This window comes from Prinia subflava, chromosome Z (assembly GCF_021018805.1).
Source record: "Prinia subflava isolate CZ2003 ecotype Zambia chromosome Z, Cam_Psub_1.2, whole genome shotgun sequence".
In the NCBI taxonomy this organism is placed as follows: Eukaryota; Metazoa; Chordata; class Aves; order Passeriformes; family Cisticolidae; genus Prinia; species Prinia subflava.
Window position 1 is genome coordinate 1,077,649 of NC_086283.1, and position 13,902 is coordinate 1,091,550.

The window sequence follows — 13,902 nt, forward strand, 5'->3', positions numbered from 1 at the left end:
ACTAAATTGGCTTAACCAAACTATGGCTGATCCCACCAGCACATAGGAGACAGCCAGCAAAAGCTCAATTTTCTTCAGTTACCTCAAGTGTGGAAAGCAGGCTTCTCTACCCTGAGGCTTGATCAGCTACCTGCTAATCTACCAGACTACTTTCAGGTGCTAAATCCTTTCTCTGGGCTGGAACTTGTCATCACAATTTTGTACTAGACCTCAAGAAGCAACACTGTATTAAGGCTTATAAACAGAGCTTCAGAAAGGTTTCTTCTGAGGGCAAGGGGGCTTCTGGTTTTGACACTAATGCAGAAAAAAAAAAACCAAAACCAAAACCAAAACAAAAAAAAAAACAAAAAAAAAAAAAAACAAAACAAAAAAAAAACCAAACAAACAAACAAACAAAAAACAACAAAAAAAAACACAACACACCAAAAAAAACCACAAAAAAACCACCCAAAGCGCATATTTATGTCCAGCCTCCTTCTCATTATACAGAACAAAAGGAATAAGGCTCCCAACTCCATTCCTACAAAACAAGGATCAGTGAGACAGTAATTCCATGGCTATCTCACTGTCTCCCCTGCTAAGATTTGCTACTTCCCATGATGTCAGCAAAACACTCCAGAGGCTCCTGGGCAGTGGCATCAGTGGTGCCATCTTCCCTCAGTTAGGGACACTCTTGCAAGCAACCCCAGAGCCTAACAAGCCAGCAAATTCATTCCTCAGAGCCAAAAGTGAGCTTCAGACTCCTCAATTAATCTCAAAGGCTGGTAGGCCACAAGGAATACCAATTTGGAAATGAAATTGAAATATATTGTTTTACTTTGGAGTTGAGCACACTTGCCATGGAAACCAGATTCAGGCTTCATGGTCATTTGCACAACTTTATATAAAGCACAATTTTATACAAATACTGGTAAGACAATACAACAAGTCAAAATCGTGATCTTCAAAACATACTAGTACCTGCTAGTACCATCAGATTGAAGCTGATGTTTAAGAGACTGTGTCCTCACGACAGAGGGACTTACAATTGTATCAGTATGTAATTGCAATTGATATGTAATATGTAATGAAAATACAGGTCTGAAGGTGGAAAGACAGGTACATTAAAATCCTGTTATTTCCATTTTTAACCACCAAGACTTGATTTTCTGTTTTTCCTCCCTCTTCCTAAAGAAAAGGACCAGCAGAGGGCAACATCTCACTTTCACTATCAGTTTTCACAACCATAACAGTAACAGATTTTTGGGCTTTATAAGAATGAAACAAAATCAGAGAGCATTTTGAGTTCAGGCACGGAGAACTTGGCAAGACAAAAAGAGAAATAGTCTTGACCAGTCACCAGTGGTGACTTCTGGGAGCAGCCACAGGAACTACTACCAAGCTTACGCCTCCAGTCCAGCTGGTTTTTGTAACTCAAGGCCTGGCTCCGTCCTCAACACCACAAACACACTTCCAATTCCCCTTTCAGTCTAACCTCTGTGCAACGTTTAAAAGACATCTTAAACCAGGAAACAACTCAACTACATTGGTAATGCAGCAAATCTTTCATAAAGGTTATTGAGAATAAGAAGCCTGAGACAACAGGAAGAAACAGCACCAGCATCACAAAGTAAATCACATCATTGCCACAGTGTGCATATGTGTTATTTTACATGGCAATATAATATATCAGCTAAAGTGAAGGGTGGTCTGATGTCAGATTTTCATCTGCTGCCAGGAAGAGGAGGAATTTTCAAATATTTACCACTGACAGGATTACTTTCTCAGTTTTCATTCATCCACTCATTTGACATCAATTATCCAATTCCTAGTATCAAGATAATCTACAAGCTATAAAATATTTGTCAGAGACCAGCCTGAGGCATGGAGCATAGAAAAAAATCTTGCCCTAAACTCATTCATATAACATTAAGTGAATGGAGGTACTGCCAGTTGCCAGAGTTCTAATCTATTGCCCTGCTCTGTATCCTAGCTATCTGAGAAAGAGACAAAGGGAGGTAACCAATTTCAAGGCCCAAGTAACTCCTCTCAATCAAGGCTATTTCATCTTGTTCTTTCCCAAACTGCTCAGACCATTCACAGCGTTTGCACCATCTTAATACCTCTATAACAAGTCAACCAGACAGTGTAACAGAGGATGTCAAAAAGGAACAAGAATAAAAAGCAGGATATGCAAAGAGAACTCCAAATGCTCTGATTAATCAGGCAAAAGACACCTATTGGTAACAGGAAATGTGACCTGGATCTCAAGTAGCCCTTATCTTATCTAAAAGGAGTGGATGCACAAAGGTGCCTGTTATAGAAAAATCTGAAGCTTTCCAAAACATACTGACCCAGCTGTGCCCAGAGGGGGTTATATGGGTGGGATTTGGCCAGCATGTTCACAGACTGGGATGAGCGCTTCTCAGAGAAAGCCTTTATGGGAGGATGGTCAACTGGCATCACTGTTGGGACCCAAGCCAGGTGATATGTCAGCACTGCGGTCAACAAAGCAGCAAAGAACCTAGGAGAAAAAGTAAAAAAAGCATTTCCAAAGTAACACCAGGAAAAGAACACCCATTAAGTGCTTTAACATATTCACATGCACTGGGAAGCACACAAGCTTTTTCTTAAGAAAAAGGGAGTGGGGGAAGCTTACTGATTTTTGTTGATCTGTTCTATCAGAAATGTAAATTCTTTAAGAAAACGCTGGCATAGCTGATTCTTTTCCAGGGTGCTGGACATCATATTAAGCCATACAGGCTCTGTAATCCTTGGAACAGAATATAGGTTCCAGATGGTAACTCTGCTCAAAGAAAATTCCCAAAAAGTAAGTGTTAACATGCATGTTTCTATTCTGCAAATAAATATAAGTAGGCCCTTGCCTCTTCTGTTGTCTGGATTTTTTTTTTTTTTTGGGTAAGATCTGGAAGACTAAACAAACTAGAAGAGTTTTACTCTTCCATTAATTACTAGTGTCCAGAACACTAGTCTAATTCATATTATTAGTAACCCTGTGTCTTCATACGAGTTACATATTTGGCTTCCCTTTTTTGCATTCCTATGTGAATTTTATTCAGAGAAACCATTCGGAAGTAAGTTTGAGGGGAGAAGAACCCATTCTATTCATTGCACAGATTCCATTCTACATTCCAGATATTACAGAAACTCCATTCCATTAAAGCCTTCTCTTTCTCCTGGGCTGACTTTCTTAGCCTTTGACCATCTCATCCTTTCTCAAGTATGGAAAAGAGAGCTTTTGACTGCAACTTTCTTGCCAATGACATTGTTCAGCATCTATGGCTAGGAGCAGACACATCTATCTGCTGAGTACATCAATCCACCTGACTGTACAGGCATCAGGAGAAGCCAGCTCTTGATGAGATGTTTAGACTTGAACTGACAGTCCCAGGAATATGTGACTGCAACAGAACTACTTTCATTCTCATTTACAAAACAGCTGAGCTGGCTTTGCTAAACTTTTCTGAAAACATTTAACCAATGCAGAAGATTCATTCACACTAACTTCAAGACTTCTTGTCTAAAACACAAGACCTTACATTTAATTGTTTATAACTGAAAGTGACAAATATCTTTCATGGGGCATGAAAAGCGCTCTCCTTGTAATTCAGAATTCCATCAACTCACCTGAATTCTCCCAGGGCATCCATGACACGGCTGATATAAACCTGCACTCTCTGGCTGGATTCTGCTATTTTTCTACATGAGATCATGGCCTTGATTAAGAATTAAAGACACAAAACAGCTGCTTAAAGGATTCACATTCTTCATCTTTTTAAACTTCATTAACATATCAAAATAACTAAGATCTAGCCCCAGTCCTACACAGCCACTCCAGACAGCAACAAATGCCAGCCTCCCTCCACCTCATAGGAGACCAATCCCTAAAATACTGGACAAGGGGACAGAAGAGAACCTTTCCAAGAGTAAGAAGATAGCAACAAGTATTTTGTGTCTCTCTTTTACACACTGCATGAAAGGATAGAGTACCATCGTTTCCACAGTCTCCAGGGAGCCAAGAAAATCTCAAAGTGAAATACAGCAAGAAGGGAAGAAAAAACACCCATAGGGTAAGACTCTCCATCCTAATTCTGTCTAGAAAAGAAACTGCACCTCTTTCAGCAAATGCTCTGTTCCTACACTGGGCTCAAGCTCAAGACTGCATGTGTAAGGAGGGAGGCAAGCTTGAAACCACGCACCTCCCACTCTTCATCTATCAGATTCTAGAATACTTCATTCTGATTGACATTTTTCCACATTATGCCAGATTAGTATTCTGTACCTTTTCTATTGCATATTTCAGCTTGTTCATGTGAGACTCAAAAAGAGGAAAGTGAGAGAAAAAGAAATCCTGGAAGTTTCTCTGTGCTTCTTCTTTTTCAGGCAGAGAAAAGATTATGCTGATTGCAATTTTTTTCCTCCGAACCATTGCAGGATTGGAGCTGCAGTTTTCATCAGCCATACTAAACATTTCTTCAGTGGACCTGTAAGACAGATTTGTTAGGACAGTTACCTGTGTACTGAGAAATAATTCAATTTCTATCCATAGCTCTCTACAAGGTGGAAGATAATTTATTTGTAGTGCTCCTTTGACTGACTACATAAGGCTTTGCTGTCACATGTTTCTGAACACAGGATACCTGACATGTTGATGAATAAGTCCTGTGCCTGTTCAAATAGGAAGAAGACAATTCGCAGAGAGGCCTGGTGTGAACACTTTCCTCTGAAACAGAACTATTAGATTCCCTCCTCGATTTATTTTTCAGGGAGATGAAGAAAAGGGAACAGAGATACATCACACAAAATCACAACCAAAAAAGGTTAAAGGTAACTTTGGAGCTGTGAACTGCGTCCAGCACTTGAGCTCCTCTCTAGGTGCTCAGCAGCACATTTATGATGCTCTTGAATCTGGACTTGCTCATGAGAGAAGCTGGGAAACATATAACCTATATTACCTATATTGTTCTGGCATCCTAAGGTGGATGTTTGCACTTAACCATACAAAATAAAACTTTCTATTTTAACTGAAAACAAAATGTCACCACTTAGTAATTACTGTGAAAACAAACTTAATGCCTACAAATACATGCTTGCCCAGCTCAAAGTTATGTAGACTTCAGCTTAGAAAAATTTGTTTTCTGCTTAAAACTACAAAAAAAAAAAACTACAAAAAAAAACTACAAAAAAAAAACCAAAAAAACAAAAAAAAACCCAAAAAAAAACCCCCCCAAAAAAAAACAAAACCCACCAAAACAAAACAAAAACAACCCAACAACAACCCCAAACCACCCAGTCACTGCCTATTTTACAATCATTATTATTTCCCCAAGTTCTGTTTATTTCCTTGATAGTTCTGCCACATTTCTTTCAACAATTATGTCTCTTCTAGATACTATACATGGGTTGCTACCAACATCAATACTGCTCAATGTTTTGATTATCAGTCTGGCCTGTGGATCAAAACACACCTTCACTGAGTTTCCAGATAATGTCAAATGGGGGAAAAATGGTCAGTCAAGGGGCCAGCAGTGTCCAGAGAGGCTGTGGAATCTCCATCATTGGAGATTTTCAAGCCTCAATCAAGTTCCACAGCCACCTGATGTAAATTCCAAGCTACTGCTTTGCACAGGCAACTGATTTGGATGATATCCACAAGTCTCAGCCCAGGATAAGTTTTACTGCGATTATACAAAAAGGTGGCAATTCCCTCACTCTGTTTTTCTATAAATACTAGTCCTCCAGTGCTAGATATTGATACTGCTGGGTTTACAGAATTATTACGTTTTCTTGCTTAAAGCGTCTTGATCAATTTCACTGAAAAAACCATGGGTTTTATACATATATATATATATAAACACACATACATACATAAATAAAACAGTATGGACAAAATGTCTGTTGGAAGCAACTTCAACTAAATAATGGGTTTTAATCTACTGAGAAACTATAGGAGAAAAGGGTAAAAAAAGACAAAAAAACCATGGAGACATTCTGAGCAGCAGCTCATCTGGAAATAGCTTGGTTTTAAAGTTTCTTTTAAATTAAGACAGCAATACCAGTGAGCGGTAATTAAAAGTTTGAAGTCTTTTCACATGAGAATTATCTTGAAATGGAGTCTGTAGTATTTATAGAACACTATGAAGCAATTAACAAAAGGGAAGACTCAAGGCTAAGCATTAATTCTTAGACCATTCTAAAAATAAGTGGTTTACAGTTTAATTGGTTTGACAAAGTTAAATATACAAAAAAATCTCATCACAGAGGTATAAGTCCATGAACACAGGATAAAACACAAACTCAAGCAAAAAACAGCTTGTGGGAAAACAGAGTTCAAGACAAAAACAGAACCTCATCTGAACTTCAGGAACTTGCATACAGAGACGGAAATTCCCAAGGAAGTCGGAAAAGGATGGTCAGTCAGCATCTAAGAAACATTACAAACTTTTGTACTGCTTCCCAGGAACAGAAATTGAGGAATTTAGGTCTGAGAGAGCAGCCTTTTCAACAAAACTGCTAATCTAGCTTGCTTGCCAATTGACTATGTGGAGTTCCAACTAGACATTTCAATTTCTTTGAGCTATTGGCCTAAAACATCAGTCACAGAGACTGTAGAATCTTGGCTGTAACAACCTGGGGTGCAAACTGTGGCACTGAAGTATTCAACCAGACGCCTACTGTTTCTCTAGCAAGTAACCAGAAAACAAGTATCTGAAGAGGCTTTTTGGCTTAGAAAGAATCCCAGTTGAAGAAAAGTTCTAGACAGTGAAAACAATGATGTGCTGTTTCCAGTATCCTTCCCCAGCACAGACCCTCCAGTGTGGAAAAAAACCCTAACCCTTGCTCCTGACAGCAAATAAGCAGCTCAAAGAGGCTACTTTCCTCTAAACAACTTGTAACTTTCAGAACACTTTGCAGAAATTTGTATTTGTGAAAATTTGGCTACTTCTTAAACTAGGCTGAAATGATCTTATTTAGCATAGATGTTTTAACACTTTTTTACATGGGCTGCTGTCAGCCTTATTTCTTTAGGAAACTAGACTAAAAAGTACTTCAGTTTACTCAAAGCAACCAGTTTACTATCAACTGCAAGTGTGATTTAGAAAGCATGACTGCTACATTAGTACCATAGCACAACTCTTCATGTTAAAAATCATTCACTAAGATTATTTAGAATAAGCTGCAAGTGTTGGTCGACACTAGGGAAAGAAATCTTTTCAAAAGGGGTTTAATTTTTTTTTTTTACTGACTACATATTTTAACAGGCAGCTTTTATGCTTCTCTTAACTGAAAAGAGAGACAAGCCAAATAGCATGAATTTCTTGTACGTCTCCACTAGCTCCACTCTGTTTCTGGGTACAGGTGGATGAGTACAGAGAGAGGATAATCAAGAACCATTTGCTATTTTGCAAATGACAAGGGGAGAATTTGCTTATTAGCTACGAAAAGTCTGCTGCATTCCATGCTTTGTTATGCCACTGAGCTACAAAAGCTAATAAAATTCCAAAACAGAAGCCAAGCTGTTTGATCACAGCCTTTTTTTTCTTCCTGTTTTGGCAGAAGTCACATCAGGAACATCCTGTACCAGCCAAGAGAGTCATCATGGGCTATTACGCCAAAATTTCACTAACTGCTCGCTAGTCAGACTTCATGACAGTATAAAGTCATTATGGCAGCAGTGCTGTCACAGTCCCTTTCATCCCAACAGGATGCTCTGCCCCTTCAGAAACAGTTTAATTTACCTTTCAGAATATGGCTTCATACACAGCCTATGCATTCACACCATAATGATACACAGCCTATGCATTAAATAAAAATAATTATGTTCCAAATTGGGCTTTGAAGTTCACATTCAGCCAAAACTTATCTTTTTTTATATTGGCAATCTTACATAACACGAAGATAGACTGAGTCAAGAACACTTAATAACAGGATTCGTACTTTAAAAGAAAAGAGGCTTAAGCTCTGTTGAGCTTAAATTACTGCCAAACAGTTGTTGCAAGAAGAAAGGTGCTACACTCACCACCTTGGAATAATTCCATTCTCTAAACTGGTTGTCTGACTTCGGAGCCAACGACGTTGGTAGCTGCTAGAGGATGATGATGAAGAGCTTGGAGATGGAAAAGGAGTAACCAGAAGACTGCTCAGAGATGCTATGAAGAAAGCAAGAAATCCCACATACCATGAATCACAAAGAGTGCTGGTTAAATATTTTTCTTCATACTCTAACAATAATTTTTCACAAATATTGCTCTTGCTTGCTGATACTTTTCATATGACTCACTTGCAACAGGAGAGAGAATTATTTTAAATAAGTCTTGCTTCTTGAGGACATTAATTTGTTATAAAGTAGGAGATCATCCCTACTAAAACATACTAAAATGTATCTTATTGTCATTAAAAGTGTTCTCTCCCAAGAGTTGTTGCGCTCTCATTACAATAGACAGAAAAACTTCTGGTCTTGATTTTCCTATTCAGCATAAAAAACCAATTCCTTTTCATTTGGGCTAGTAAAGGATCCAACCAGTTATTCCAAATTACAAATTGGTTAAGAACCCAAAATATGGGGGCTGTAAACAAAGAATATAATTACAAATATTTTCGCACGAAGGCTTGGGGCAAATGCAGAAGGCAAACCACCTAGCAGATAAAAACAATTGTGGATTTACAGGTCATAAGGTTTCTGTATTTCAAGTGAATCACTGCAGCAAAGAATCCTAACAATTTAAAATCAGGCGAACAAAATAGAGAGCAGATACCTGACCGAGCAATGCCACTGTCTCTGTCCTCATTTTGTCCTCTGCTAGGCATATCAACGGGTGTGCTGTGTGCTAAAACAAACAGAGCAGATCAACAGAAAATATTACATAAGTCACACTATTTGTCAGCATTTAAAAAAAAAAAGTTTAATTTTAAAGGTCATACAGCAAAAAAACTGCATCCTGTCCTGTTGCTCAAAATCAGGATGGTGTGAAGAGAGGTGGCAACAAACAGTAGCCTACACTGAATATCATGTTACTAAAGGAAGGTTTGTTGTCCCAATGTAAATATAAAAACCTTTCCAAGGAGCTTCAGAATATGAGTACAGTCTGCATTATCAGAAATCGGATATACTTTGAAAGGGAGGGATGGTGATACCCTCATCTGTCACTCCTGATAAACTCTGAGTGTGCAAGATTGTCCTTTAACACAGGTTAGGATCATAATGAAATAGTCTAGTACAAGGTCCATTAAAAGCTTCTGTTTCACTTGCCCAGCTGAGATTTACTGTCCACAAAGCCTCACAGTCAGAAACATTCAACCTATGCCACGTTACATCAAAGTGTTAGTAGTGCAGAGTTACTCAAATTGTACAGCATGCGAGATTTGCAAAGGCTGTGAAGAAACCGCATTGATATTTCAGTTCACATTTTTGCAATTAACAGAAGTAATTAGGCCTGAGATCTACTCACCTGCATGGATCATCATTCTGCCTGTAAAATCAGACTTCATGTAGCTTAAAGTTTTGACAATTAAAGAAATTTATATTGCTTAAGAAAAAAACCCCTTAAAGCCTCCCAGACTTAGTTCAAGAATTTTGAATGTCTGCCATCAAATTAAAAAGTAGCAAGGGATAAGAGAAGAAAAAGCTGTACACCAGCAAGACACCTGCATGTTAGCAAGAAACCAGCAACAAGCCAGGAAACATAAGTTCTCTAAGAAACATAAGGGCTAATTAATTTTTAAAAACAGCATAAAAATATCTTTTAAATTAGACACGGTAATTTAGCCATTTTTTCTGAAGACATATTTTTAAGTATATGCCAGATACACCCGTTGTCACTATTCAGCCCTCTGTTTCTAGAGACTAATTATGCATGTCCTGCAAAGATTCAGAAGGAGCTGGATTTGTGTGTACATATGGATGGGTTACACTGTGGCTGGCATTCCACACAAACCTGCAAAGAAAGAAGCACTGCGGATGAGCCGGAGGGGACCTCCTTCAGACACACCCTGCAGCAGTTTGCTGCTATACAGCTGTAACACACCTAGGAAACAAAAGCAATGTAGAGAAAATGGAAAAAAAAAAAGAAAAAATTAAGAATAATAATTAAAAGAAAACAAAATAATAATTTAAAAAAGTAAAAAGCCCAAGGAGGTGACGTACTGGGAAAAAAAGCCAAAACTGAATGAACAGATGGCCTCATGTTGTCAGAAAGATATAGAACCTGGAAATATTTACCTAAATTACTTCCACTGCGACAGGTTCCCAAACCATTCTGATTGGAGCTCAGCTTCCCCAGGCTGGGATCTTGGTTGATGTATTCAAAGCTATCTTGCAAGCTGAAATAGGGGGGGAAAGCCAGAGTTCCTTGAAAATGTGATCAATAGGCACTAATATTAGGTTAAGGTTAGGTTAATTTTATAATAAAAGAAGGCTGAACATTAACTTTACAGGCAAATTGAAGGACAAGTAGGTTTCTGAAACTGGAAGGAAACAGGCATTTATTTTTTATATTTCAATTATTGAAAGCTTATATGACATTTGGGATTCAGTTTATTCATATTTGCCCATTTTGGGGAGGAGGTACAACACAGCAGCATATTTGTTGAAGGAAACAGAAGTGGGATATGTGGACAAAGCAGTCTCAACATATCCCTTCCTCACCCTTCTGACAGCAGGAAGAGATTGAGGTTTTGATTGTTCAAAGCACCTAACCTCTGTACTTTATTTCTATTGCATATCCTGGACAAATTAAGAAGTAGAAACTTGAAGATTTTTTTTTTAAACTACAAACTTGGCTGCCTAACTAGGATCTATTCAGAGAGTTCTTCTGCTCAGCTACCTTCCCAATTTTCTCCCAGAACTACAAAAGGAGAAAGACAGACAACTGCACTGGCTGGGAAAGGAAAAAAAATTATATATAAAAAAAGATGCTCTTACTTATTGTTGCTTCCACTGAAGCTTCCTACCCTGGCTGAGAAGACTTTACTTATCATCAGCTGTGGGGGAGAGCTGAAAGGATAAACAGTCATTTCAGTGAGTCATCAATTCCAAGTGCCTAACAAGACAGTGTATAACAGAAGAGGACACTCACCGTATGTAGTGAATTTTCAAGGTGGAACCTTTGTAACTCATTGCCACTGAGCCAAACATCATTTCTCCCAGCATATTGACATCGGAGGCTGGTCTGGTGTACTGCACAGACAAGAAGATGGAAATAGCAAAGTCAAAAATAACTTGGCATACTATTTCAACTTAATGTAGTGCCACAGCGATGCATTTGGAATGGAGAACACAAAGAAGTTCATCTTTTCCATGCAGAGTAAGATCATTGTGCACCCAGTGTGGACTTAAGACTCTGGGTTTATCAAGTACAGCAGGACGAAAGCCTGCATTTTGCTCACTACATGAGCAGTGCTACCCTTGCTCCAGGGAGACCTTTAAAGGCAAGAGAGAAAAAATGATCTACTGCATTTCCGAAGAAACAGCCATGTCCAGCAACAATCCCGTATAACAGTGTTTGATAAAAGCTGTAAATGTTGACAGGACTTGGATTCTGTGATCTGGATCCCCCAAAAATAAACTGCCTCGCTTATTGAGATGAGCAAAGTCACCTTCCCTTGTAGAAAGCTTCTTGGAAGCACTTTTTATTGGAAAATGATTTGTGATTATACTTAGAAATGCAGTCTTCAGATCTGTTGCTTATTTTGTTTCGAAGACTGATCATCAATAGCAAATATGAAGAGAAGTTTGTTAATTCTGAAGAAAATCATCTTACAGTAAATATAATTTCTTTTCCCACCTTAACCTATACATGCATCAAATTTCATTCTTCTAGGTGAAATGCTGATGCTTTTACTAAGAAAGAGCCAGAGTACCTAAAATTTAATGTTATAGTAAGACAAACTAAAAGGACTCTTAATGTACCATGTTCAACAGCTTCTTCAGAACTGACTTGAACCATAAGCAGACATGAACAGAGAACAGCATACTGCTTCTTGCAACCTTCTTATGACAAAATGCTATTAGATATATTTCACAACTCCTTGAAAGATAAGACCACAATAGACCAAAAGGTTAAGGTGCACCCACATGTTTTTTATTCTATAACACTTCAAGGATAGAGTAGATATCCCAAAATTCAGATTAAACTGTAATCTAATAGAAACTGAAGTCATTCAAGCACCTAAATGAAAGCTTCAATAAACTAACTTCTTCAGTAAAATGGAAAAACAAAAGCAACAAAGTAACAAACATTACCTGATACTTCGGTATCTGTTCTTTGATATTCTGCATACAGTTTATAGAGGGACTATGGGAAGAAACATTGTTGTTCCCATTGCTTGCTTGGCAGTTCTTGGCAGAAGTCTTTATAGAAGCTTCGTCTGCCATTTTCTATGTCAAAACAGAACAATGTGATAAAAACTATTAAAAGTAAATCTGAGAACTCTCATCTCTAAATGTATCATGGGAAGAATCCTCTTAAAACTACAGGAAAGCAACAGGAATAAACAATACTCTTAATTTGGTTCAAAAAATGTTTTTTGAACAGTTTTAAAAGCCAGCATTAGAGCAAGTAGAGAACTGCTATCACATTCACACTGTCAGATAGGTTTTCATAGGAGTGAAATATAATCGGAGTAATTAGTCAGTTTCATGGGAAGAGCATTCCTAATTGTTGTTATGAATTACTCTTTGTAATATTTGCCAAAATTTATGTAAACAAAATCTCAGCTTTTGGGTTCCTTACAAACCAATTCCTGTAATCATTTGCAAAATTAATCACTCAAACTGCATATAACTTTTGCTCCTGAAATGATTAACGAATTTCTAAACCAGAAGAACAGCCAGCAAAAACAAGGGATGAATAATTCATCATTTGGTAGAATTAACAGGTTAAAGACAAACAATGTATTTGAATATTCTATGTGAATAAGCCTTACTGTATTTCAGAAAAACACATAGTGTACACACATATACTTCCTTGACTTTAACTTAAACAGGACTGAGTTTGAAAGTAATTTTGCCCTAATTTTAAATGAATCAAGATTTAGTTTTGCTGTTTGATAACAACCAAACACTCAAAATGATTTTTAACGTCTATGTGTTTGCATGGCATTTGAAGTACTTTAGCTGTTTTAAAAGGGTACCTAGATTAGTGTCTGGCTAGAAAACAGATTATAGCCTGTATCATGTGTTATAAGGGAGGTTATAATCTGTTTCACATCAGTGTTGCATAGAGAGTTTCTGATAGTACATTCTGCAGTTAACTTTCAGCTAAAGTATTCAAGTAAGAGGAATAATTAAAGTATTTAAATGAAGCCAGGAATGTATTTTTTTGCTAAGATGCTGTTTGTTTTAAAACAACTTAAGATACAAAGTAATGACCTTGATTTTGGGAGGAGGTGGAGGGAGAGGGGAAGGAAGATTAACAACCAGTCTGACCCATTTACGCTCTTAAGTAGATGATCAGACATCAGCTGATGATGCTCATCACTCTTACTGATTCAGCACAATGGCATATTTACAGTGTGACTGAAATAGAGACTGTTGCTTTTAAGCATCTTTGTAAGTTCTGCAAGTTGTGACTGTTCTTATATAGGTGACTGGCTTATACAGATATATATACAGCTCTGCAATAAGCACACTGGCTTAATAAGCTGAAGCTGCTGGTTCTAAAAAAACTTCAAAACAAACAAAAATTGGAAATAATTCAACACAGAAGAGACACAAAGGCAGTAGAAAAAAACAAGCAAAACTACCACAAAACAGAAAACACTATTGGTTTACTGATCTTAAAATGACTTGTGTTTGCTGAAAGCTTTACTTGACAATTTGTGTGCTTGGAGAGAAGCAAAAAGAACTTGCATCTTGACAGCATCTGCTCTTGCTTCTACGTGTCACCAAAACTTACATAGCCA

The 13,902-nt window shown here is 37.7% G+C and overlaps 1 protein-coding gene across 2 annotated transcripts in view; it reads right to left on the minus strand.

The window, feature by feature from the left end:
* Positions 1-13,902, minus strand: part of FNIP2 (folliculin interacting protein 2) — a 48,613-nt gene that overhangs the window by 11,533 nt on the left and 23,178 nt on the right. For both annotated transcript variants that reach the window (XM_063421537.1, XM_063421536.1), the window contains exons 3-13: positions 12,242-12,376; positions 11,076-11,176; positions 10,922-10,993; positions 10,220-10,320; positions 9,936-10,025; positions 8,757-8,828; positions 8,021-8,150; positions 4,283-4,484; positions 3,628-3,716; positions 2,639-2,785; positions 2,334-2,503 (exon numbers count right to left, since the gene is read on the minus strand). In XM_063421537.1, coding sequence (XP_063277607.1) covers positions 2,334-2,503; positions 2,639-2,785; positions 3,628-3,716; positions 4,283-4,484; positions 8,021-8,150; positions 8,757-8,828; positions 9,936-10,025; positions 10,220-10,320; positions 10,922-10,993; positions 11,076-11,176; positions 12,242-12,376 — 1,309 coding nt within the window. The remainder of the gene's footprint in view (positions 1-2,333; positions 2,504-2,638; positions 2,786-3,627; positions 3,717-4,282; positions 4,485-8,020; positions 8,151-8,756; positions 8,829-9,935; positions 10,026-10,219; positions 10,321-10,921; positions 10,994-11,075; positions 11,177-12,241; positions 12,377-13,902) is intronic.